Below are 27,465 nucleotides of genomic sequence, written 5' to 3'. Positions count from 1 at the left end.
AGCAGGGCCAGGACAGCAGCCGGTCTGGCCCTTATCTTGGGTGGAGGTTAGGAAGTGTCCTAGCAGAGGGCATCTGGAAGATCTTTTGTGCCTGACCTGTAGAATGATGGTCTGAATCGCACCGCTGGTGTATGCCTGGAGGGCCGAAGACAAAGCACCTACTCTTTTGGGTCAGGGTCTCAGTTTCCTAGGGATGAGGGAAAGGAGAGGAAAAGAAGTGTTTCTGAATGGCCAGGACTCAACTCTGACGGGCAAAGCTGGCATGACCAGGGTGGCAGTGGGCCAAGGGTGGGGGCCCTCGCCCCTGAATCAGCCTTTGAGTGGAACTGGGAGGGGGCTGCAGTCCAGCAAGCTCTCCCAGGATGGGGCTGGCCTGTCACTGCTCTTGAGAGGGCCTTCGGTGCCCTCTAACCTCCAGCACCACATCTGAGTTCTGCCCAAGCCTGGAATCCTAGGGCAGGAGTGGCAGGCATCCAGCAGGTCCTGTGTGTAAGTGCATAGAGAAAAAAAATAGACTGACTATTTGCCAAAATAGTAATAATGATATTTTTTTAGGTGATGAAATTTCGGATGACTTTGGTCCTCTTTATACTTACAATTTTTTTTTCTTTGTGATTATTCTATATCAGGTACTTTCTTTTTTTTAAACAGAACAAAGCAATTCTGGTTTTTCAAGCTAGTAAAGGAGGACGGGTTCCCTGCGAACACGTTTCTAGCCTCACTGACTTCCTCCAGCCTCACATACCCTGAAAGGACCCAGGTGCCCACACCCCAGCTCCTACCCTGCCCTGGACCACACCGCCCGGCACCTCGGGACAGTGCAGGGAGGCCAGGGTCAGTCCGACGGTGCGGCGTCTCCCTGTCCTGCACGCGGTCTGTGATGGGATGGACACAGAGGAGGAGGACCACTACGTTTTGCAACTTAAGGACATCTACAGCCGCTGTGACGCCACAGGGACAGGCCTCCTGGACCGGGAGGAGCTGACCCAGCTCTGCCTGAAGCTCCATCTGGAAAAACAGCTGCCTGTCCTTCTGGACACAATTCTCGGAAACAATCAGTTTGCCAGGGTGGGTACTGGACTTCATTCTCGCAGAGAAAAGCATGGAGAGCCTGTGGTGACAGCTGTGGGCAACTGAGAAACACCAGTTGACTAGAGATACTCATCAAAGGAAAGTTAGGAGGAAATGGGATGCTGTTTTTCCTTTTATGGAACTCCTGTGTTGTAGAAAGAGGTTTCTTGAGATTGCCCTTTTTTCAGCATAGTAACTTCCAGAGATTTGTTTTTGTTCTGTTTTTCCAGAAAGATGTTTAACGGCTGATTTGTCCGGGGAGTGGAAGGTTGTTGTGGATGGTTCAAAAAACACAGGGTTCTGTGTAGCTCACATGCTGGGTCATTCAGCGGCAGCTTCGAAGTACCTCGAAGGCAGATTGTCTCATAACATTGCCCAGCATGAATTTCGTCCAGCAGCTGGACAAAACATCACACATTGCTGTTTCAGGAACCAAGGATCCCTGCCTTCAGAGGTGCCCTCTGAGTGCATCTGTCCCAGATAGGAAGAAAAGTGTGCACAGAGTTCTTTTCTCTAGGAAGTTCAAGGTAGCCTCGAAAGGTCATCTGGAGCCTGGACCACGTCTTGCTTTCCTGACAGGAACACTGAGAAGCTTCTTAGTGTTCCTGTTTCTTAAATGTGTCCAGATGTAAGATATTCATTCAGTGCTTTCAGTTAATGAAGTTTTTTAGGGGGGTGCCCTCAGTCGTTGCTGCGTGTAGGCCTTCTCCAGCTGCAGCAAGTGGGGGCTGTTCTCCGCTCCTCACTGCAGGGACTTCCCTGTGGCAGAGGCCGGGCTCGAGGGTGCAGGCTCAGGAGTCGTGCTGGTTGGGCTTATCGCTCCGCAGCCTGAGGGGTCTGCCCAGACCAGGGATCGAACCCCATGTCCATTCCATTGGCAGGTGGATTCTTAACCACTAGACCACCAGGGAGGTATACATGTTCACTTTAAACACAGTGCCTGGGAATTCCCTAGTGGTCCAGTAATTAGGAATCTGGGCTTTCACTGCCAGGGGCCCGGGTTCAATCACTGGTTTGGAAATTAAGATCCCACAAACTGCAAAAAGAAGCAGAAACAAAAAAGCAGTGCCCATAATTGTGCTGGTCATCTTACCTTTGAAGGAAGAGTATTTTTCCCCCCACAGAACTTAATAAAACTGGTCTCATTTTGAATGAGAAAAAAAAATCTATCCTGGAAAGATTCCTGAGTTGGTTCTTCAGTTCAGTCGCTTAGTCGTGTCTGACTCTTTGCGACCCCATGAATCACAACATGCCAGGCCTCCCTGTCCATCACCAACTCCCAGAGTTCACTCAAACTCATGTCCATTGAGTTGGTGATGCCATCCACCATCTCGTCCTCTGTCGTTCCCTTCTCCTCCTGTCCCCAATCCCTCCCAACAGCAGGGTCTTTTCCAGTGAGTCAGCTCTTCGCATGAGGTGGCCGAAGTATTGGAGTTTCAGCTTTAGCATCAGTCCTTCCAGTGAACACCCAGGACTGATGAATGGACTGGTTGGTTCTTGGGCAGAAACAAATGAAGAAGAACCTAAAACCCCTCCATGCTGGCCCCTGGGGAGCTTCTCTGTGAATCTGACTCCTGTTACTTCCCCCAGAACCCGTGTGGCTGGTGCTGTCCGCAGAGCTGCTTCTGCAGCGAGGAAGACTCTGCCTCACACACCCACCTCACCCAGCTCGGTCACTGTCCCCTCTACTGAGTTTTCTCTATAGACCTAAGACTCAGGTGTGGGAACTTCCCTCGTGGTCCAGTGGTTAAGACTCCGTGCTTCCACTGCAGGGGCAACTTGTTGCATCCCTGGCTGATGAACTAAGATGCCACATGCTATTCGTGGTGTGGCCAGAAAAAAAATCGGGTGTGATTTTGATCATTCATGTCCTAGCCCCTCTTGATATCACCTGGAATTGTATTTGAGGGCTAGGTGAGCAAAAGGCACATTTGTGAAAATCAACACTGGTTAAAATAGCTTAAACAGGATATCTGGTTTCCTTGACGTTTTTTATCCTGGCCCTTCCTCCTTCTGTGAGCTGTGATGGGAGAGGACACAGAAACACTGTCAAATGGTATCAGATAAAACAGCAGCACACTCAGCCATCAGATTCCCTCCTGGTTTTATTTTGTTTTTTTTTTTGGTAACGCTACACAGCTTGTGGGATCTTAGTTCCCCAGCCAGGGATTGAACCTGGGCTCTTGGCTGTGAGAGTGCAGAGTCCTAACCACTGAACCACCACACAATTCTCAAATCCCCTCCTGTTTGATGGCTCAGAGGAAAGCTGGTAAGTATTATCAAAGACACAAAAGAAATCTGAAATTGGATCAAACAAAATGGCCATTTCATTCTGCTCCCATGTAGTCAACAAGTTTTTTTTTTTTTTTTTAATATTTATTTATTTAGCTGCACCAGTCTTCCCTGCGATGTGTGCCATCTTTAGTTGGGGCTTTCAAACTCTTAGCCGCGGCACGTGGTTTCTAGTTCCCTGACCAGCAGTGGAGCTGGGTCCCCTGCATTGGGAGCTTGGAGTCTTAGCCACTGTGCTACCAGGGAAGTCCCTCAATAAGTATTTTTGAGCACTTGTTATGTGCTAGGCAACATCTAGAAGCTTGGAATGTAAAATGAAAGCAATACAATATCTCTGTGAAATGAAAGCTATGCAAGAATATTCTTTCTAGTATTGATCCACGTGGCAAAAGTCTGGACACAGCCTTTTCAATATAAGATTAGTTAAGGTCCATATAGGCAAGGCGGTGGTTTTTCCAGCAGACATGTATGGATGTGAGAGTTGGATCATAAAGAAGGCTGAGTGCCAAAGAATTGATGCTTTTGAATTGTGCTGGAGAAGATTTTTGAGTCAAAAGGAGATCAAACCAGTCAATCGTAAAGGAAATCAACCTGGAGTATTCATTGAAAGGACTGATGCTGAAGCTGAAGCTCCAATACTCTGGCCACTGATGGGAAGAGCCAACTCATTGGAAAAGGCTCCGATGCTGGGTAAGGGTGGGGAGGAGAAGCGGACAACAGAGAATGAGATGGTTAGATGTCATCACCGACATGACATGAACTAGGGCAAACTCTGGGAGATGGTGAGGGACAGGGGAAGCCTGGTGTGTTGCAGTCCATGGGGTCGCAAAAAGTTGGATATGACTTGTGACTGAACAACAATAAATTAATAGATCCACCTGATTGAAATTGATGCATCATCCTAAAAAAGAGAGAAGAGGCTTCAGACATTGTCCTATGAGCAGTTTAGCAAATTCACGCCCATCTTCCAGTGAGGGCTAGTAGAATGGTAAGCCCATACAGCACAAGGAAGAGTAGCCCCCACTGGCCACAAATAGAGAAAGCGTGCATGCAGCAACGAAGACCAAGCACAGCCAAAAATAAAGAAGTAGATTTTTTTTTTTTTTTAAAGAAGAAAGGTGAGAGAATGTCTCCTTGAGAAGGTGATCTGCTCAGTTTTGAAAGGACATGGAGGCCAACACATCCAATAGACATTTGTTGAGTATTTACAATGTGTCAGCCGTGAGACCACGTGCTAGCTGGGAGCCAGAAGGTAAACACACATGTTAGTAGTCCACCTCCAAGCCTGACACATGTGTTACCCAGGCAGAGGTGTTCCACAGGCCGCAGCTGCGTTCAGTGCTCAGAGGCTGCACTAGAAACGTGCTCATTCACGTCCTGTGCCAGTTGTGGGAAGCACGGTTGGACCTACAGCCCCAGGTCTGCTTTCCTGGCACATACCGGCGACATTTTCACCGACAAGGATCTCTTGCGCTGATTTCTTTCTGTGTGCCGCTCAGTGAACATCCATTCCAAGCATACCTGGGCCCCCAGCATCCTGCGTCCCTCCTCAGGTGCCCCTGTGGTCCCTCTGGCTCCAACAGTTACCACTATCTTGATGAGAACAGCACAGGTTTGTTTGCCTGTTTCTGCACTTCATGCAGGTGGATATATACAGCACATGCTCAGTGCATACTCTGGTTCTTTCACTCAGAACTATGTCTGCAGTCTGCATTCAGATAGTGTAGGTCAGTGTCAATCTTTTGTCTCTGTCAGTGTTTCCTTTCCCCTGTTGTCATCTTTCGTTGTCTGACTGAATCACAGTTTCTTTACCTGTTTTCTTTACGTACATCTGGGTCATTTCCAATGTTCTTTTTAAAAGTTATGTCTTTGCTGAAAAAAGAATCAAAGTGAAATTAAAACATTTCAGACATCAGACTAAAAGAGCTTCAGTTCAGTTCAGTTCAGTTCAGTCGCTCAGTCGTGTCCGACTCTTGGCGACCACATGAATCACAGCACGCCAGGCCTCCCTGTCCATCACCAAATCCCGGAGTTCACTCAAACTCGTGTTCATCGAGTCGGTGATGCCATCCAGCCATCTCACTCTCTCTCGTCCCCTTCTCCTCCTGCCCGCAGTCCTTCCCAGCATCAGACTCTTTTCCAGTGAGTCAACTCATCGCATGAGGTGGCCAAAGTATTGGAGTTTCAGCTTTAGCATCAGTCCTTCCAATGAACACCCAGGATCAATCTCCTTTAGAATGGACTGGTTGGATCTCCTTGCAGTCCAAGGGACTCTCAAGAGTCTTCTCCAGCACCACAATTCAAAAGCATCAATTCTTCGGCGACCATCATTCTTCACAGTCCAACTCTCACATCCATACATGACCACGGGAAAAACCATAGCCTTGACTAGACGGACCTTTGTTGGCAAAGTAATGTCTCTGCGTTTTAATATGCTATCTAGGTTGGTCATAACTTTCCTTCCAAGGAGTAAGCGTCTTTTATTTTCTGGGCTGCACTCAGCATCTGCAGTGATTTTGGAGCCCCCCAAAATAAAGTCTGACACTGTTTCCACTGCTTCCCCATCTATTTCCCATGAAGTAATGGGACCAAATGCCATGATCTTTGTCTTCTGAATGTTGAGCTTCAAGGCAACCTTTTCACTCTCCTCTTTCACTTTCATCAAGAGGCTTTTGAGTTCCTCTTCACTTTCTGCCATAAGGGTGGTGTCATCTGCATATCTGAGACTATTGATATTTCTCCCGGCAATCTTGATTCCAGCTTGTGCTTCTTCCAGCCCAGCGTTCCTCATGATTTACTCTGCATTTAAGTTAAATAAGCAGGGTGACAATATACAGCCTTGACGTACTCAAGAGCTTAGCACCAGCATACTTAAGAAAAACGTAAGTCTCAAAGATCTATCTCAAATAGATGGAAAATTATCCCAGGCAGATCAGAAATGAAGGAAGAAATGAAAAACGAAGTGCCAAATATTTGAATAATTCTAAATGAACATTGGCTATATAAATGATAACAAAGGCACAAAGTATCAGCCAGGCTTTGTGTTGTGCTTGAAGAGTGTAAAACTGGTTGATATGAAACTTTTAAGCTCCATAAGAAAGCTAGTCTCTAGGGTAAAAAGCATTACTGAACTGAAGAGGGTCAGCATTGTATAGTGACAAAAGATTCAGTTTACCAAGAGGATATAAATGTATATTCTGTGACCCAGCAATCCTATTCTCAGGAACGTATACTCCAGAGAAACTCTTAGGACATATGTGAGACTGTTCATAGCTTTTATTCCCCCCCAGTGTAGGGGCGGGGTATTTAATCAGGAAAGGAACCTGGGTGGAGGACTAGCCTAGGTGCTGGCATTTTCTTTCTTGGTGGGTAGTGAAGGCATGGATATTTCTTTATGTGTTAATGTTTGTGGTCATCAGACACCTCTTTTCTGCACTGGTTTCTACTATGTTATCTAATTTCTTTTTATGGAGTTGTTAATAGTGTTTTTTGGTGAAGGGCTTATGATTCACTCTTCATTGCCTTACTATATCTTCCGTGTTTTAAAATCTTAAGTAAATATTTGAAAAAATAAATGTCCTCAGTGCCGAAGGCAACATAAGATCTTCCATCTGAGAAAACCCCAAAGGACAGTGTGCTACGTATGTGGCCTGTAGAAAGCAGTGCTGACCGCTTTTCTCAAATTCACAGGTTAACTTCAAGGAATTTAAGGATAGTTTCGTGGCTGCATTGTCATCACAGGCTGGTCTTGCCTCCTCAGATGAAGACAGTGGGTCTTTGGAGTCAGGTAAGAGGCCTTTCTGGTCTTCTTTTTGTCTCTTTCCGTGATTCTGTGACTTCTGGAGTATGGTGTTGTCCCTGAACAATGCAGCAGGTCTGTGTTCCCCAGCTGCATGGCCTGGGACCAGCACCTGGGTTTCCCTTCTCTGGCCTCCTTATTTGTTCAGTGGCTCTGGGGAAACTCTTGCATTCTCCTCTGCGGTGCACAGAATCCTCTGAATACCCTGCACTTCTGGTCACTAGATCTGTCTAGTTTCCCCCGCACCAGGCCAGTTTGCAGCACCAGCTGGGTGCCCTGCAGTTCAACTCCATTCTGACACTGTCTGCCTGGACACAGCTGCAGACCCCACAGGCTAAGACCGCACTGCCTTCAGACAACAATCTCAAGTCCAGCTTCTTGTCCTTGTGCTTCTGTCCCACTGGCTAAAGATCAGAGGTACCCACGGCCTCCTCAGGTTCAGTTAATTTGCTAGAGCAGCTCAGGGAAACCCATTACTGGATCAGCGGTTTATTCCAAAAGGTTGTGACTCAGGGTGAGCGATGCATTGGCTTGTGGCAAGAGGCTCAGAGCCCCCACGCCCTCTCCAGGCCTCAGTCTTCCCCAGTCTCCCCGTGTTCACCAACCCAGAAGCTCTCTGAATGCCGTCCTTTTGGGGTTTATGGAGGCTTCATTACACAATCATGACTGATCCAGTGATGGGGCATCAGTGATTGAACTCAGCATCCAGCCTCTGACCTCCCTAGAGGTCAGGGGTAGGGCTGAAAGTTCCAAGGTCTAATCACATCCTTGGTTTCCCGGGCAACCATCCCATCTCAAAGTCACCTTATGTGGTTCTCAAAGTCACCTTATCAGCATAAACTTGGGTGTGGTTGCTCTCATCACTTAGGAAATTCCAGGGTTTTAGAACCTGTGTAAGGGATGGGAGGAAGACCAAATTCACATTTATTATAAGTCACAATCTCACAAATGTCAAGTCATATCTAGTGCTGTCCTTCCAGGGAAGGGTGTAGACAAGATAAAGTGGGTGTGGAGAGGTGGAAGAATTTGATCTTCCAAAGCACAGTGCAGGTGTCAGGTGCGGGCCAGGCTGGGAGGCTGGTGAAGCAAGCAGGATGCACCAGCTGAGGCAGCCCTCTGCCTGTCTTATGTCTCAGGCAATAGTGCTCTGTGCTCCTCGGACTTGTTAGAATCCTGGTTTCCAGTGGGGCCAGTGGAACAAAGGTACTATTTCAAAGCAAGCGAAGAGGCGCTTTGAAACTGGTAAGGAGGTGGAGGGAGAATTGTGGAGGGAGGCCCGCTTGGAGGTATGGACTGTGGGTCCTGTGGAAGGTGATAGCGGACGTGCTCCTTAGAAGATGGGCCAACTCCCTGGCTGGCAGCGCCTGCCGTGCTCTGGCCGGGTGACCGTTCGGGGCTGCATCTGAGGAGTGCTAGGAGGGAGAGTGCAGTGGCCAGCGTGTCCCTCCCTCCCCCACGGGCCAGGGGTTCGAAGCGTCTTCCCCACACAGGCCCCTGGTCTGCTCCCACACACCAGGTGTGGCCTTGGTCAGGAGCAGGTGCGTGACTGGGGCACTGGGTGCCATTGGGAGGTTTGGGGGTTATGTACCTTTCATGTAGATTCCAGTAAGCGCCCACCCCCGCAGCGGCCCCCCGCCCCCGAAATCCTGTGGCTGATCGTAGCCATTACTCAGGTGAGATTTTCCAATCTGGAGCTAGGCCCTTGGGGAAGTCCTTGCGGCCTCCCCTGGGGGTGAAATTGGTTGGAGTCCCACCGCCTCCTGCTGGAGCCACGTGGGAGCCCTGAACTGGGAGAGAGGAGCTTGATGGGGGCGGAGTCTGGTCAGAGGGCCAAGGCTGACCAGGGGAGGAGTCTGATAAGGGGGTGGAGTCTGACAGGGGAAGAAGCCTGACGGGGGAGGAGTTTGGTCAGGGGGTGGAGTCTTACAGGGGAGGAGCCTGATGGCGATGAAATCTGACCAGGGGAGGAGTCTGACCAGGGGCAGGAGTCTAGCCAGGGTGAGGCGCCTGATAAGGGGGCCAAGTGTGACCCGCGGAAGAGTATGATAAGGGGGTGGAGTATGACGAGGGTGGGGTCTGACCAGGGGGAGGAGCCAGATGGGTGAAGTTTGACCAGGGGGAGGAGTTTAGCCAGGGGGAGGAGCCAGCTTCTCAAAGGCCACCCTGGGACCTGAAAGGGTCGGGCCGTTGGTTGCTTTGTCTCACGTTTCTCTTCCATGAGGTGGGAAGAAGGCCCCTTGCCTTTCCCGACTTGGGGTGTGATCGTGTGACCCTGGGCATGAAGGTGCCTGAGAAAGGCCATGCCCGTGTCATCGCTCCCTTTTCTGTGCTGGAACTCCTGAGAGTCGGCAACTTGTGTCCTCTTCGTGACTGGTGCTTTTCTGTTCCAACCCCGGTTTTGTTTTGTATTGTTTTCCAATTCTTTCAATTTTCAGAGCTTTCCTCAATTACCTAAGCAGTTGGTGGACAGTCATAGGCCTGCCTGAGGTGGCTCGGCCAGGGCCGGTGCACAGAGGCAGCCCCTGTTGTGATAGCCCAGCAGGCCCTGCTTCCCCGGCCAGTCCACGGCATCCCTGTCTCCGGCTTTCTAATCTGCCTGCTGGTCCTTCCCACCAACTCACACCACATGATTGAAGATATGTGCTTTGATGCTCCAGGAATGTGCAAGGCACCCTGGGGCCAAATGCCTGGGGTTTTGAAGAACATTCTGCGTTTCAGTAGTTCTGCTCTTTCAGTGAAGGCCATCACAGAACACATAACCAAACTATTTTTGTTTGTTTTTTTTTCTTGTTTAATCTTTTGGCCATGCCTCTCAGCATGCTGAGATATTAGTTCCCTGACTGGGGATTGAACCTTTGCCCCCAGCATTGGCAGCACAGTGTCCTAACCACAGGACCACCAGGGAGATCCTAAACCGACGTATTTTTAGCTTGTAGAGTTTGGCATTCTGTTCGTATGAATAAGTACGCACACACAGGAGGCACAGGGCACGGCTGACCTTGAGGTCTGCCGGCCATCTGGGCAGCGGGTGGGGACTGGGCGTGACCCCCCGGAGCTTTCCAGGGAGAGGCCACAGCTCTGTGCTCTGTGGGTAGTGAGACACTGACTCCTCCTGGCCTGATTTGCCGCATGGACACTTTTTCTGGAGACGCATTTCCTCCTGGTGGAGGGAGGAGGTGACACTTTCGGAGAACATTATGAACCGGTCCTAGTGCGTGTGATTTCTGGGCGTCTCGTTGCTCTGAGGAAAGTGCTGAGAAGCCGATACAATGAAGAAAGTGGGGACCACATCAAGGGCAGGTGGGCCTCCACTTGCGGGCCGGGGGAATCTCAGGATTTGAGGGGCAGGAGCCCAGTCAGGCCAAGGGCGCAGATGTGGTGCTGGCTCACGACCTCCAGTGAGCGGGGAGTGGCTGAGCCCCAGGCAGGGGTCTGCGTGCTGTCAGGCGCACCTGGTTTCCCGAGTGTGTCCCCGCTGCCCACTCCCAGCTGACATGGCCTTTCTCTTCCCACTGCTCCCCTCTCAGCAACCAGCCTCAGCCCGTGTGTAGACAGAAAGCAGAGCAGGTGCGGAGCCTGCGTGCAGGCCCCTGCTCCCTGCATGGGGTGCTCAAGCCTCCCGTTTCCTCCCTGTCAGTGGGAACGCCCCCCTCCTCTCCAGCAGCCCCGGGAGTTCCCACATGGGGAGAGTTTACAGGGCCAGACCCTGCCAAGATAACCTCACAGGGTCCAGGAACACGGTCAGCCTGCCCTAGATGCCCTCTGTCACCGGGAACTCGGCATCTTCCTCCCCAGACTCCTCCCTCGTCCTCAGGTTCTCTGCATCGCCAGCATCCCTGTTTCTCCTGGAGGCCCGGTTGGACCCAGCCTCCTCCTCTGATGCTCCCAAGGTCAGGGGCGGCGGGCCAGTTTCTGGTGAAGAGGAGAGAAGGGAGGTGGTACTCGGTCCCTGGGAGCATGACCCACCTGTGTGAAACGGTCTGTTTCCCTGGCCCGGCCTTGCTTCCTGGGACCCTATGCCTTTCTCTCCAACTGGTCCCTTCTGGGAGCTTCCCGTCGAACCCGTGTTCTCTCCTGGTCACAGCCCCGGCCGCACCCCCACTCCCCAGTCTCTCTGGCCAGGCAGATTCCTGCAGAGCCAGTGTCATTTCTTCTCTGCCTGGGGAGTCCCCATTGCTCCACAGATGTGGGCAGGTAAGGAGGGAAGCAGGAAGTGCAGGGGTGTATTAGGGCTTAAGGGAGCCTCATGAATCGCTAGCTGAAGTCCACACCTGCCTCTGCCCCTGACTTTAGACTCATGCGGAGTCTGAGCCTCCCCGACTGTGCTGAGGTCCTTGCCTCTGTGTCCTGTCCAGGTGGGGTGGGGTCGGGAGGGTGGGAAATGACCTTCTTGTCTGTAGAGCACTTGGATTATTGGAAGGTTATTTCTTTGTGTAAAAAGCAATTTTTTAAAATTAGTTTTCTATCACATAACAAAAGCACATTTTGCTTGGAAACACTGCAACAACAGCGAGAGCTTAGGATGAAAAGTGCTGTCTCCCAGCCTAGCTGTCTCAGCCCCAGCCCCTCGTTGTCTGTTCCCTGTGTTCTTCTGGCATTTTCCTTGTCTGTCCCCGAGAGCCACATCACACCTCCCAATCTGCATCTTTGTAAGCACAAGTGGACCAAGAGTCTGTTTTAAAGAGCCCCACACGCCTCCCATTTTCTTTCCAGTTGCCTCCCGGGCGGTGCCCCCAAAGTACGTGAGCGGCTCTAAGTGGTACGGCCGTCAGAGCCAGCCTGAGCCCTGTGGCGCTGCAGGTGGAGCCCCAGGTTTCCCGGAGCAGCTGGCCAGACCCCGTGCAAGGAGCCATGTCCGCTGCTCAGTGTCCCTAGAAAGCGTGGAGGTGGGTGGAGCCCCCCTCGGCACCTCCCCAGTCACTGCTCACGTGATATGACACAGGAAGATGGGAGAGGGCATCTCATCGCTGGCAGAGGGGCTATTCGGGGACCTACATTTGGCTTTAAGGGGTCTCTGGGTCTATGTCTGCAGGGCAGCTCTGGCCACAGAGCATCCGCCTTCAGAAATGGGGGCCTCGGAGCATCCCCTGTTCACCACCACCCTCCCCTGGCCCTGCAGGAGGAGGGGAAGGTTAGTCGGCTGAGGGCGGAAAGGGCAGGTGTGCCACAGCCACGGTCAGCCACATCCAGCACTTGGACCAAGGCTCACCCTGCACAACCTGGCGGGCTCGTGATGATGCCTCCGGGGCCCCCTCTGAGACTCCTTGAGCTGTCCACTGTGGGAGCCTTCAGGCTTTGGTGTCAGAAAGGACATCCATGGGGCAGATCCACCCACTGCAGCTTAATCGTGGCTGACGTCCTTCTCTTTCTGTTTTTCCAGAGTCTCAAGTCTGATGAAGAAGCCGACAGCATGAAGGAGCCTCAGAATGAATTGTTTGAAGCCCAAGGTAAAGCCTGGCCTTGTGGTGAATGCCCCCTTTGGTCAGTGCTGGGCTGTCAGGCAACAGGCTGCCAGCGAAAGAGAATATCCTGGGAGGTGCCCAGTGTGGGTGGTCTCTTTGGGGTGCCCTTCTCCTGGGTGGTCCCAGCTCTGAGAATCTTGAGGTCAGACCCTTGGGCAGGGGCCGCTGGCTAAGAAAGCAGCTAGTTGGCTAGGGTCACAGTCATCCTCCCGACCGGCAGGCATGGGCCAGGGGACTCCTTCCTAATGTGCCAGGCCTGGGCCAGCAGCCTCCCCACTCAGCAGAGGCCCTGCATGTGCCCCAAGTGGAGGGCAAGACATGGCTCTGGTCCTGGGAACCTGGCGGAGCACCCGGAAGGCAGTCACAGGTGTGCTTAGCAAAGCTGGGTGCATCAGCATGTGGGTGTGCGGGTTCCTTAAGGACGCCTCTCACCAGCGTGTGTCACAGGGCAGAATGTGCAGGACCATGGCTCCAGCGGGAGACCAGAAGCGACCGAGAGCTGCTCCTGAGCGAGAGGTCTGCACTGGTGCTGAGCATCGTCCAGACTGTGGCCCTTAGGGGCCGAGGCTGTTGTTGGCTCAGCGCTGAGCGTGGGGACGTCAGGCGAATGAGCCAAGTGTCTTTGCTACTGGATGAAGCAGATGGACCTCTTTGTGTCCAAAAATCACTTCCCAGATTCCCTGGACTCAGAGTCAATCTAGGGGACGAGAGGAAGGGCTCCGGCGAGGTTATTCACTGAGTGATTTTGGGCTCTCTGCCCAGAGACTGCTTGGGTTCTTCTTTCCATCCGGGTTAGAACTGACACTCAGACACAAACGTCAGACCTCTCAGGACTTATTTACCTTCTCTGCCAGCCCTGAGAACACACACACCCTGCTGTCAGAATTGCTTTTCCCTTTGTCTGGTTCCTGCCTTTATTTATTTATTTATTTTTAAATTCAGAATGTATGTATTTGGCTGTGTCAGGTCTCAGTTGTAGCATGCAGGATCTTCATACGTCATTTGGGAACTTTGATTGCAGTGCGCAGGTTTCTGTCTAGTTGCAGGGCACAGGCTTAGTTGCTCCATGGCACGTGGGATCTGAGTTCCCCAGCTAAGGACCGAACCCGAGTCCCCTGCATTGCAAGGTGGATTCTTAACTATGGGACCATCAGAGAAGTCCCTGTTTTTCCATTTTTCCATAGAACTTTCAGATGTTTTAAGCTGGAAGGGGTGTTGGAAGTGGCCCTTTCCTTGTGTTTTGCTCAACCCGATATACAGCATCGTTCATGAGCATGGAGGCCTGGCTTTCCTCAGGAAAGGACTTTCTGATTATTGGTTGGGTTATCACAGTAAACGCCAAGATGACTCCTCTCTGGAGAGCTCCAGACCACTGACCGCGCGAGCCGGAGTCTGGTCAGGTGCAGGTTACCCTCGTCCTGCGTCGGGCAAGGTGGTGCAGTCTGGGCGTGGAGAGAGCTCTGCTTTGTAGCCTTGCTTATCTAAGGAGAGCTCTTTGTGGGCACCCCAAGGTGCCCAAACACTCTCCCAAAGGGTGTTTCTCTGGCAAAGCTTCAGAAACCTCAGTAAGCCACCTGGCTAACCTGGCCGTCTGTCACCCAGACTCGCTGCTGAGTCTGCATCTCAAAGACCCCTGTGGCTCCTGATGTGAGGCGGTACGGAAAACAGCCCACCTTGAGTCGTCTTTGCTGGGAAAAAAAGAAAAAAGATGACACTCAACCTGCATCCAAACTAGCCTTTGGTGCTCAGTTCCAGTTTCCAGGAGATGTTAGGGATGGAAGGGCAGGAGGGCGGGGACTGGGGGACGGGCGGGAGCTGACCCAGCGACTCGGGGGGAGTAGCCACACGCCCAGGGAGGACTCTGCATTGATGCCGAGTTGAAGAAATCAGCCGTCAGGAGACTTGGGACAGAACTGGGACGTCGTTGTTGGATTGTAGGGCCATCGTCGCACTGGGGTCAGGAGTGCATACGAAACACTCAGGGGTGAGAACACGGCAGCTGGGATTTGCCTTCAAATACTTGGGCCGGGGACTTCTGTGGTGATTTACTGTCTAGGACTCCGCACTCCCATTGCAGGGTCCCGGGTTACATCCCTTGTCTGAGAACTAGAGCCCCTATGCTGTAACTAAGCGTTTGCATGCCACAACTAAAAAGATCTCACATGCAGCGAGCGACCAAGCCCCAGAGCAGCCAAATAAATATCACAGAAACAGAAAAGATGTGGACAAGCACACACAGGGGCAGATGAAGCCAGGGCGAGAGGCTGCCCAAGGGACAGGTCATTGGCCTCTGCGAGACGTGCTCTGCGCTTTGGGCAGGTTTGAAGACCTTCTAGACATTAATTTTTCAAGCCAGGCCTTTTGCTTCTAAGCACGAAGCTTGCAGGTATGCTCCTAGTGCTGCAGCTTCTGGAGGCTCCCTTCAGACATGCCTTCCCCTTGTGCAGCAGAGTCCCCCTTGTATTGTGAAATTTTGCATAGAATTAAGTTGGCAGAATGCATGCTGAGCCCCGTGTAGCCACCGTCGGAAGCTTGACTCTCACACATGTCCCTCTGCCCATCTTTCAGTCCATCTGATTTCAGAGTAAAGTACCACCTTGGTGTGTTTCCCCTGCTTTAGGCCAGCTGCCAACCTGGGGTTCTGAGGTCTTCGGGAGCCCCCGGAAGTCCTGCAGCCACTCCTTCGACACCCCCGAGAGCTGGGTCCGGGGCCTCTGGGAAGAGCTGAGTGTGGGCAGCAGCGGCCACCTCACCCAGGAGGAGCTGGCCCTTATCTGCCAGAGCACTGGGCTCCAGGGCCTGGCGAAGGAGGTGAGAGGCGATGGACGGACGGCCCCAAAGGGCTGAGTCTTTGTGGTTGGTGCCAGGCCTGGAAATCCCCTTCACCCTAAGACACAGATTCAGTCGTCACTGTCCGGCCTAAAATCCTGTGCTGACTCCCAGGGCTAGTGCTGACGGTCCGTCTCGGGCCACCTTCGCTCAGGACCCTCCTCTGCCTGGAGCTCTCTCCCCTCTCTGGTCTCCCTAGGCCTACCGCCCAGCCCAAGGGGGGGTGCCCATAGCATCTGGCTCTGACCCCGGCAGCTGTGTTCAGCCCTTCCCTCCTTCAGGGCCCAGGGGAGGAGGGGGCAGTGTGATGGGATGGGCCCTGCCTTGCTGACCCCGAACCTCTGGGATTCCATACACACTTGTCCCGCGCATACATGTCCCACTGTCCAGCAGACTCCGTCACAGCAGAGTCGGGGTGGGTGTTTGGGAGATGCGGGATGCTCAGGTGACCATTCACAGCCGGGTGGAAACTGACCAGGCGTGTGGATTTCACAAGCCACAGCCAGGAAGCCGGTGCTGGGATAGCAAGCCGCCTGCTTGGTGGGGTGGGGGCCGGGCCTGGGCGGGGCGGTCAAGGCTTCTTGGGAGCAGCCTCTGAGCAGATGCCTGAGGCGCTTTTCTTTAGGAAATTGAAGACCTGTTCAACAAGCTGGACCAAGATGGGGGTGGTAGAGTGAGTCTGGAGGAGTTCCAGCTTGGCCTGTTCGATCATGGGTCCCCTCGACCGCTGGAACTGGCCCCGCATGTCAAACCCAGCGGGTCCTGGTCTCATTACCAGGTGCGGTGGGACCGATTAACTCTTGAAGCCCAGGGTGACTGCCGTCACTCTCCTGAAGGCCTGTGCTCTCTGCCTGGTCTCCAGAGTGGGTGGCGGGAGGTGGTCGGAGTGACCTCACCTGACACCGCTTCTGCCTGGCTGAGCGCCACTGGTGAGCTGCTCGCCTTCTCTGAGCCTCAGGGTCCTCATCTGTAAAGTGGACGCACCTCACAGGGGTCTTCCATGGATTCCCTGGGGCACACTCGTTCCACCAGGAGCACCCGGTCCCTCTTCCCTGGGGGGCACAGTCACTGTTAGGGCCGCGCCTTCCCCGGGATTCCCCTCCAGGCTCTCCTGGAGCTGTGTTCTTCCCATTTCTCATCCTGCACGAGGCCAGCTGGAGTCAAGCGGACTTTATTTACACTGTGCTGTTGGCCGGTGCGTTTGGTTCATCTCTATCTCGGGGTGGTCAGGGCTCCTCCCACCGCAGGGCACGGTTGTCCTGGGGAGTCTCGCCGCCGCCTCTTTGGCAACGTGGCTGATCCCGTAGTTTGTGGGCGGCAGTGCAGGAACAGTGCCCTTGTTCTCTGCTGGGCTGGGCTCGTCCGAAAATCAGGTTTCTACCCCTGAAGCTACTGAGACGGGGAAGGAGTCAGGGAAGTGAGGACAGTGCCCGGCCACCTGAGGGCAGGGACCGCACGGTGCCCAGAGCCCGCGGAGGAGGGTTCCTCCCAGGGGCCTCGGCCCTTCGTCGCTGCCCAGGAAGCGCTGACGTGGCCACGGGGCCATGTTCTGTGTGCGTGGGACACCGGTGTGGCCGGGCTGCGAGTGTGAGGCCTCGCACAGCAGACCGAGGTTCTCCTGCTCCATCAGGGGAGCCCCTGGTTCTGGTGGTCTGGGGACAGCAGAGAGGAGGGGGCCGCTGCTCCTCCTTGTTCTGGTCCCAACAGCAAATGCATGTCCCAGGGGCCCTCCCTGGGGTTGGAAGCACAGCCTCCTGGCCGCACCTCAGCCTCGCCCATCAGCTTTCCAGCTGAGGGGTTTTTCTGCCCTTGTCTCCAGCCCTGAATGCTGAGGTCATGTGCCCTCTGCTTGGGCCGCCCCGCCTCTTCTGAAGCCCATCCTGGCTTTCTCTGCACAGACTGGGTTTCCCTCGGCTGGCGTGTGCCTTCCCAGGCTCTCCTTCTGGGAGGACAGGCGGGAAGCCGTTGCTCTTTCAGAGAAAGGTTACCCCGGGCACCCCGCAGGTGCTGGGGCGCCTCAGGCAGATGGCCCTGAACCTGGGCTCGGGTTGTCTTCGCGGAGCCTGCAGTCCCCACAGGTCCTCCGGGCACCCTGTTCCCTGCAGCAGGAGTCGGGGAGGCCGCACCGCCGAGCACAGGTGGTGAGGTCACGGGAGGTGCGTGAGGAGGCCACGGTCCTGACGGCGCTGGTCCCCGCATGCAGGTGCCAGAGGAGAGTGTCGGCCAGACCACCACGTCATCCCTCGTGTCCATGTGCTCAGGCCCCCGCCTCTTCTGCAGTGTGGATGATGGCAGCGGCTTCGCCTTCCCGGAGTAGATCATCTCCTTGTGGGCTCAGGAGGGCATTCACAATGGCAGGGATGTCTTGCAGGTGTAGACGGTCACGAGACTGCCCCAGCAGAGGCATCTGGGCGGGGGGATTAGCGGGAGCCGCTGCCCATGAGGGAGGCTGGACAGAGAGCCTCGCAGACACAGGCCCCGTGGAGGGAAGACCCGTCACCCTCAGTTTGCTTTATTTTTTCATATCAATGTGTAGGACATCTTAACTTAAAAACATAATAAGTAAACAGCAGAGAAAGCCCACAGCCTGGAACAAATCCTTTCGAGGGTAGGTTTAAGTATCTCAGACTCACCCCGCAGCGTGTGTCGACCTCCGAGCCGATCCTCGGTCCTGGAGGACAGGAGGGCACCTTAGTGCCTGCAGGACGCGGGCGTGGACACCAGGAGGCGGTGCCCACACGTGTCGCGCGGTTTTTCTAATCTGGAAGCTGCTGCCCACACCTCTTTGTCCTCTGCTCCCACCGTGATTTCATTGCTGGGAAGCGTGCTCTCAGCATGGCCTGGCGGCCGCTTCCAGGTCACACCACATGCTTTAGCATCCTGTCATTTTTCTCCCAGAAGCCCTCGGGGCCCGGTAGAAGCATGGAGATTTGAGTCCCCATCTCCCGGGTCACAGGAAGGGCTTCCCCGTGGGCCCTGCCATGTGCCTGCCCGACCCGTGTGTCTGCAACTTGTAGTCACAAGCACCAGTCACTGAGAGAGCATGCCAGGGCACCAGTGTTCTCACTAGGCAGCCGGCAGGTGCGTAGGCATCCCGGGCCTACTCTTTTCCTTATGGTGGTAAAATGTAGAAGGCACGATGTTTCTCTTCTTTTCACGTTACCTTGCCCAACCCCGAGGGGAAGTGGCTGTGACGCTCGGAAATGCGTGGCTGTGGCTCATGGCTCTATCGATCATGTTTCCACCAACAGAACTCGCACGGTTCCTATGTCTGTTCGTGCTGTTTAGAGATATATTAAGGAATCTGTGTGTCTGAAATGGCGCAAACTCCACTCAAACTGGCTTGAGCAAGAGGCCATCAGGGGTCTTTGTGATCAGTTGGGGAAGAAGGAGAATGCTTAGGCTTGGGGGTCCCAGCTCTGGGGGTTGTCAGGACTCTGCTGGCCTTTGGGTCTTGGCTTCAGGTCTAGCACCCTCGTGCGGCTCCCCAGGACCCCGTGGCATGGACAACACTTGATTTGGCAGAGAAAAAGCCCTTCTCCAGCGCCCCTATCAATCCCCAAAGTCCTCTGCTTGCATATGCCCCCTTCTGTGTCTGTCCCTTTGCCCAGGAAGGGGGACTCTGTCCAGCCTGGGTCATGCCCACCTCCGAGGCAGGGACAGTGAGGGGAGGAGCCGTATGTTGACAGTGGGAGGGGGACCTCAGTGTGGACAGGGACCAGGGGAGAGGGACCCCAGAGGGACGGGAGCATCAGAGAGGCTCCAATCAAGAGGTGGAGGCTTTGCAGACAGAAAAGGAAGGGACTGGGCCAGTGCAGTCTGGGCCTGAGGGAGCCAGCAAATGTCTGAAGACCCACTCATCCTGCCTGCCCGATGGGCCTTGCTGTTTTCAGAGCCTTGACTTCAGTGTGGACAAGAAGGTGAACTTTTTGGAGCTGACCTGGGCCCTGGAGAAGGAGCTCAGGATGGTGGGCGGGGCCGCCCAGCAGGCAGCCTTGGCCTGCTACCGCCAGGAGCTGAGCTTCTGCCAGTAAGAGCCCCGCTGGGGGAGGGGGGCGGGGGGCGGGGGGTGCCGCTGGCCAGGCTGGCCGCCTCGCCCAGGGCGTGGGCAGCCTGCGGGAGGAGAAAGGGTGCTTCCAGCACGGTCACAAAGCACGGCATGGCAATTAGGCCAAGAATGCTTTCCGTTTGAACTGGGTTTGGCTCCAGTTGAGCTGGATATTCAGGCCATCCGTCTACTGAGCCGGTTGGCATAGAGATTGTTATTGTGTGTTTATTGATGCTCTGAAACTACAGAAAAGATTGGCAGTAATTCCAATCTCCATCCTCAAGACTTTGCATCTCGTTAGGTACCGACAGGTGAGACCTCTGACGTCAGGCAACTCTGCAGAGGGGCCCAGAGGAAGACTGCTTTGGAGGATGACGAAGGGACACAAGTTTGTTGCTTCTCCAGTGGGGGAAACAGGCATCAAGATAGCTGGTGCCCTGAGCCTTGGGCAGGGCCTGGGGTGACCGGACAGAGACAGGCGTCTCCTCTGCTCTGGGCAACTCCCTGGCACTTAGGTTCCTGGCTACAGGTGGCAAGGCTGTGACCAGGCAGGATAATGGGTGGTCAGCCTTCTCCCCTTCATGCGTCCAGTCCCAGGTTACGTGCTGGGGATCCCTGGGGCCTGAGGCCCAGCTGCAGGCAAGAGGGAGCATGGATAACTTCCCACCTCTTCTAAGGCCGTCTGGAGGGGTGAACACTGCACGCCCCAGGCTCGACCCTCTTGGTTCAGAAACCTGCGAGAAACCCCACTGCAAGCCATTTGGCTTCTTGCTGTATGTACTTCTGTAAAACAGACTCAATAACTGCAGAAACCATCCTGGTAGGAGGAGGGTCAGGCTTCCCAGGTGGCGCTAGCAGTAAAGAAGCCACTTGCCAATGCTAGTGCAACCCGCTTGCCAATGCACGAGGTGTGAGAGATGCGAGTTCAATCCCTGTGTCAGGAAGATCCCCTGGAGGAGGGCATGACAGCCCACTCTAGTATTCTTGCCTGGAGAATCCCATGGACAGAGGAGCCTGAAGGGCTCCAGTCCATAGGATTGCGCAGAGTCGGACATGACTGCAGCGACTTGGCACGCATGCACGGGAGGTGGATCAGAAATATTTTTGGCTGTGTTGCATGGCTTGTGGGATCGTAGTTTCCCGACCAGGGATCGAACCCACACCCTTGGCAGTGAAAGCATGGAGTCCTCAGTATTGGACTGCTGGGGAATTTCCTGAGCCTCATGTTCTGCAAGGAGGCGGATGGGGCTTTGCCTGCCCAACACATGTGCCTGGCCCCACACAGGCTGCCCAGCCCAGTCCCATGGTCCCCTTTGTGTCCAGGCACCGTATAGCGCCTCCTCTTGTTTCCTGTGGTTGAGTGTGTGCATTTCCTGGACCAAACCTACATGTGAGCCCACTCAGCTGGCATCGCCACCGTGCAGAGCAGGGGCGGGTGGTGAACAGTCACTGCTGGGAAGCAGATCACCCTCCGTTACTCCCTCGAGACTGGCGCAGACTCGGCAGATAAAACATGATTGCTTGGAGGTAAGGGTCTAGTATTCACGTGCTTCTTAATGGTTTCCTTCCCGATTAATGTAAGAACTATCTCTCTGCACGTGATGCTTTGGCCACACCAGAGGATAAAGGTGAGCCTGTGCTGGTCTGCAGAGTGACGTGACCCCTGCCTCCTGCCTGCCACACCCCGAATCCTGGTGCCCCTGCAGTCCTGTGTGTGGTCACCTGTGTAACCCTTCTCAGAGACCGAGTGGTGTGTGGGGTTTGTGGTTAACTTTCTGGAAGGAACTCTCCTTCCTGCTGCGTTTTCTGCCTCACTTTGAGCACCTGTGACTGAGCAGCAGTTAATCCGTTGCTTTGCTGCGCCTGAATTTTTTCATACCGGTGCAACCCCTTTGTTTTCTTCACATGACTGTCACCTAACTGCTGCTACTCATTTCACTTTTGATTCTTGAAACGTTACTTTTTGAAATTTTGGGAAAAGAATTTTCCATTTTGGTGCGACTTATTTAGAGAATTCCCATCTTTAGGGGGGATATTTTTGGCTGTTTCAAACTACCATTGAGAACATTAAAAAAATTTTTTTTTTATTTCAAAATAATTTCTAATACACGAAGTTGCAAATATCTGGGCAGCCAGCCCCTCTGTGTGTGCTGACTTGGCGTGGCAGGCGCCGCCTTCCTCTGCAGTGCTTTCCGAGCTGCTCTTGAAACCCCACCCTCTCCTGCTTTCTTGCTGAGCTCACCTCTCCTGCTGACGCTCATGCGAAGAGAAGCCTCGAAGGTTCCAGAGCCCTCAGACATAGGGCTTCGCTGTGTTCAGTGGACTTGCTGCCTTTCCTGGCTCTCGGGGCAACACCCTGTGACTGCCTTCAGCATCCACACGCACCCCAAATTCACGTGAGACCCACACGAAAGCAGGTACATGGCTTCCCAGCCCTGCTGGATGCACCCTGGATGGACAGGCTGGGACCCAGGACAGTGCATGTCATCCTTAGGCGCTTAGAACAGAGAAGTCTGCCTAGCATCATACCTTAAGGACCTGTTTTCTGGCTCTGCTGAACTTGTGGAGCATGTGTATGGTCTTACAGTAGCCGTTTGAGGGGCAGAAGGAACCACTGGAGGGGCAGGGTATTGGGTAGAAATGATTCTGTCAGTGTTTCCTGCCGTATCAGCACTGCTCAGTAAAAATAACAGTCACACGTGTACTTCTAACTTTTCCAGTGGTCACATTAAAAAATGTAAAAAGAAAAAAAGAGGTGAAAAGAAATGAGTGACGTTAATTTTAATAACATTTTATTTACTCCATTACTTTCACATTGTCACCATTTCAACATGTAATCAATATAATCACGTGTTAAGTGATTTTGCATCCCTCTTTGGGAACCCGGTCTTTAAGATCACTGCAGAGTTTATGCTGCACACCTCGATCCAGACTGACCACGTCAGAGATGCTCGGTGGCCTGTGTGGTGTCACTGTGGGGCGAGGGGGGCCGGGGCGCACACACCCGCCGCCCCTGGGCCTCCCTGCAGCTCTTGTTTCCTGGCCTTGCCCTCTCCCCTGGGACAGAGGTGCTTGCTCTGGGGAGACTGCGTATTTGCTCAGGAGTTTCTGAAGGAGGTACAGTGAGCCTAGTAAACATGTGCTTCCTCTAAGATCTGCAGGGCCTGTCTCTTCTTCCACATTGCCTAGAGCTGCTTGTATATTTTGGAGATTAATCCTTTATCAGTTGATTCATTTGCTATTATTTTCTCCCATTCTGAAGGCTGTCTTTTCACCTTGCTTATAGTTTCCTTGGCTGTGCAGAAGCTTTTGATTTTAATTAGGTCCCATTTGTTTATTTTTGCTTATATTTCCAATATTCTGGGAGGTGGGTCTTGGAGGATCCTGCTGTCATTTATGTCAGAGAGTGTTTTGCCGATGTTCTCCTCTAGGAGTTTTATAGTTTCTGGTCTTACATTTAGATCTCTAATCCATTTTGAGTTTATTTTGGTGTACGGTGTTAGGAAGTGTTCTAGTTTCATTCTTTTACAAGTGGCTGACCAGTTTTCCCAGCACCACTTGTTAAAGAGACTGTCTTTTCTCCATTTTATATTCTTGCCTCCTTTGTCAAAGATAAGGTATCCATAGGTGCGTGGATTTATCTCTGGGCTTTCTGTTTGGTTCCATTGATCTATATTTCTGTCTTTAGCCAGTACCATACTGTCTTGATGACTGTGGCTATGTAGTAGAGCCTGGAGTCCGGCAGGTTAATTCCCCCAGTTCCATTCTTCTTCCTCAAGATTGCTTTGGCTATTCGAGGTTTTTTGTATTTCCATACAAATTGTTCTAGTTCTGTGAAAAAATATCGTTGGTAGCTTGATAGGGATTGCATTGAACTTATAAATTACTTTGGGTAGTATACTCATTTTCACAATATTTATTCTTCCAATCCATGAACACGGTATATTTCTCCATCTATTAGTGTCCTCTTTGATTACTTTCACCAGTGTTTTATAGTTTTCTATGTACAAGTCTTTTGTTTCCTTAGGTAGATATATCCCTAAGTATTTAATTCTTTTCGTTGCAACAGTGAATGGAATAGTTTCCTTAATTTCTCTTTCTATTTTCTCATTATTAGTGTATGGGAATGCAAGGGATTTCTGTGTGTTGATTTTATATCCTGCAACTTTACTGTATTCATTGACTAGCTCCAGTAGTTTTCTGGTAGAGTCTCTAGGGTTTTCTGTGTAGAGGATCATGTCATCAGCGAACAGGGAAAGTTTTACTTCTTCTTTTCCAATTTGGATTCCTTTTATGTCTTTTTCTGCTCTGATTGCTGTGGCCAAAACTTCCAAAACCATGTTGAATAGTAGTGGTGAGAGTGGGCACTCTTGTCTTGTTCCTGACTTTAGGGGAAACGCTTTCAGGTTTTCACCGTTGAGGATAATGTTTGCTGTGGGTTTGTCATATATAGCTTTTATTATGTTGAGATATGTCCCTTCTATTCCCACTTTCTGGAGGGTTTTTATCATAAATGGATGTTGAATTTTGTCGAAGGCTTTTTCTGCATCTATTGAGATAATCATATGATTTTTATTTTTCAGTTTGTTAATGTGGTGTATTACGTTGATTGATTTGCGGATATTGACGAATCCTTGCATTTCTGGGATAAAGCCCACTTGGTCATGATGTATGATCTTCTTAATGGGTTGTTGGATTCTGATTGCTAGACTTTTGTTAAGGATTTTTGCATCTATGTTCATCAGTGATATTGGCCTGTAATTTTCTTTTTTTTGTGGGATCTTTACCAGGTTTTGGGATTAGGGTGATGGTGGCCTCATAGAATGAGTTTGGAAGTTTCCCTTCCTCAGCAATTTTCTGGAAGAGTTTGAGTAGAATAGGTGTTAGCTCTTCTCTAAATTTTTGGTAGAATTCAGCTGTGAAGCCGTCTGGACCCGGGCTTTTGTTTGCTGGAAGATTTCTGATTACAGCCTCTAGTTCCGTGCTTGTGATGGGTCTGTTCAGATTTTCTATTTCTTCCTGGTTCAGGTTTGGAAAGGTGTACTTTTCTAGGATTTTGTCCATTTCTTCCAGGTTATTCATTTTATTGCCATATAGTTGCTGATAGTATTCTCTAATAATCCTTTGTATTTCTGTGTTGTCGGTTGTGATCTCTCCATTTTCATTTCTAATTTTATTGATTTGATTTTTCTCCCTTTGTTTCTTGATGAGTCTGGCTAGTGGTTTGTCAATTTTATTTACCTTCTCAAAGAACCAGCTTTTGGCTTTGCTGATTTTTGTTATGGTCTCTTTTGTTTCTTTTGCATTTATCTCTGCCCTAATTTTTACGATTTCTTTCCTTCTACTAACCCTGGGGTTCTTCATTTCTTCCTTTTCTAGTTTCTTTAGATGTAGAGTTAGGTCTTGTTTCCTGAGGTGTGCCTGTATTGCTATGAACTTCCCCCTTAGAACTGCTTTTACAGTGTCCCAGAGGTTTTGGGTTGTTTTGTTTTTCTTTTCATTCATTTCTATGCATATTTTGATTTCTTCTATGATTTGTTCATTATTCAGCAGTGTGTTGTTCAGCCTCCATATGTTGGCATTTTTAATAGTTTTTCTCCCATAATTGAGATCTAATCTTACTGCATTGTGGTCAGAAAAGCAGATGCAATTTTTAAGTGTAGTCAGATCTATACTTCTTTCATTTAAGCCTTCCCAAGGTCGTTTTAATTCAAAGAAAAGCCTTTCCAGTTCTGAGCTTCTTGAAAAGTCTCTTGGGGTTTCTTTTTTACTTTCACGGATTCGGTGTCTTCAATTAAATTTTTGAACGTTTGGGTATTTCTGCTGGTATAAAGTCTGAGATTTGTATCGAGCCTTATTTTTTCCAGTTGGAAACACTCTTGGTGCACTCTTTTCATTGTATAAACATAGAGGTTAGTCTTTCAGAGGAAATCATGAAATGTCACTTTATTGAGTACTAGCTAGAAGTCTCCTTTGTTTCATTTAGGTTTCTGATAGTTGTGAAGAAGCAAAAGATCTGTTGCACGAAAGCCACATGCTGCAGGATGAAATTGCCATGCTAAAACTGGAGATAGATGCAGTGAAAAATCAGAACCAGGAAAAGGAAAAGAAATATTTTGAGGACAAGGTCTGATGCTGCAGGAGAGAAGCAAGGAGTTAATCAAGGAATGGAATCATTTAAAAGAGAGAACGTATCAGTACAAAAATGAGAAAGCAGAAAGAGAAGTGAGTATCCAGAAGAAGAAATTCTCAGACTTCCTGAAAGAAAGTTCAAAGTGATTCTTGATTCTGGCTAAATGTTGAATCTAGTTGAATATAAAACTACATAGGCTGGGAATCTATGGTCTTTAAACCAGCCTAAAAGCACACCTGTATCCAGCAAATAAAAATTAGACCCAAGAGATGCTTTACTTTGAGTAGAGACATCGTATTGCTTATGAAATGTTAAGAGATTCAGTTCCAAATTATTAACATAGATAGTGTTAGTAATTTACTCTTTTACTATTATTATAATCATTTTAATCGTTATGTTATCACATTTCAGTATCATGATGAAGCAGATAAATGAAATGCTCAAACCTAAAATGAATATTTTGAAATTAAGCTTCAGTTACATGGATTATCTTGCCACTCAGTTCCAGGTTTCCCAGATGCTATATTTGATATATTGTACTTTGGCTTCAGTAGTTTGTCATACCTTTTTGTCATATTTGTTGGTATAATTTTAGTTTTATTCATGCCAATCTGAATTAATTTGGGAAAATTTCAGCCTTGATCATTTTTTCTTATGGCCTCTCCACTCTTTAAAGGCATCTATTTGTCACTGAATCATAATTTGGGACTCAAGTGGTGAGCTTTAGCCAAATTATTCCTGATTTAATCTTCCACTGCTATTTATGCTATTTACTTAGAGCATTTTAACAAACACTTTGCTCATAATTCTCATTTTAAGGATCAATTCGTATCATTTGAATACAGGTTTGTCCACTAAGCCTCTTGATGAAAGTGAACGAGGAGAGTGAAAAAGTTGGCTTGAAGCTCAACATTCAGAAAACTAAGATCATGGCATCTGGTCCCATCACTTCATGGCAAATAGATGGGGAAAGAGTGTCAGACTTTATTTTGGGGGGCTCCAAAATCACTGCGGATGCTGATTGCAGCCCAGAAATTAAAAGACGCTTACTCCTTGGAAGGAAAGTTATGACCAACCTAGATAGCATATTAAAAAGCAGAGACATGACTTTGCCAACCAAGGTCTGTCTAGTCAAGGCTATGGTTTTTCCCTGGTCATGTATGGATGTGAGAGTTGGACTGTGAAGAAAGCTGAGTGCCGAAGAATTGATGCTTTTGAACTGTGGTGTTGGAGAAGACTCTTGAGAACCCCTTGAACTGCAAGGAGATCCAACCAGTCCATTCTAAAGGAGATCAGTTCTGGGCGTTCATTGGAAGGACTGATGCTAAAGCTGAAACTTCAATACTTTGGCCACCTCACGTGAAGAGCTGACTCACTGGAAAAGACTCTGATGCTGGGAGGGATTGGGGGCAGGAGGAGAAGGGGCGACAGAGAACGAGATGGCTGGATGGCATCACCGACTCGATGGACATGAGTTTGAGTGAACTCCGGGAGTTGGTGATGGACAGGGAGGCCTGGCGTGCTGGGATTCATGGGGTCGCAGAGTCGGACACGACTGAGCGACTGAACTGAATATTTCCATGGCAGTGACTTCACTCTGATGGTCATGTAAGTTCTGTACCACTCCATCCAGGAGGTGCTATTTGCATATTAACCCGTGGTTGTTTTCCACTGAGACTGATGCTGAAGCTGAAACTGCAATACTTTGGCCACCTCATGCGGCGAGTTGACTCACTGGAAAAGACTCTGATGCTGGGAAAGGTTGGGGGCGGGAGGAGAAGGGGACGACGGAGAATGAGATGGCTGGATGGCATCACCGGCTCTGTGGACA

General features: G+C 50.9%; 1 protein-coding gene across 1 annotated transcript in view; it reads left to right on the top strand.

Annotated features, from left to right (window-relative positions):
• The first annotated feature begins 885 nt into the window (after positions 1–885).
• LOC148775501 (ninein-like protein) overlaps positions 886–27,465 on the top strand; it is a 271,660-nt gene continuing 245,080 nt past the window's right edge. The window contains exon 1 of the mRNA XM_088844326.1: positions 886–1,068. Coding sequence (XP_088700452.1) covers positions 886–1,068 — 183 coding nt within the window. The remainder of the gene's footprint in view (positions 1,069–27,465) is intronic.

This window comes from Moschus berezovskii, chromosome 15, assembly GCF_049115385.1.
Source record: "Moschus berezovskii isolate FMDL1 chromosome 15, NW_MosBer_1.0, whole genome shotgun sequence".
NCBI lineage: Eukaryota > Metazoa > Chordata > Mammalia > Artiodactyla > Moschidae > Moschus > Moschus berezovskii.
Note: the sequence above shows the minus strand (reverse complement) of the source record. Positions and strands in the feature narration are given on the sequence as shown.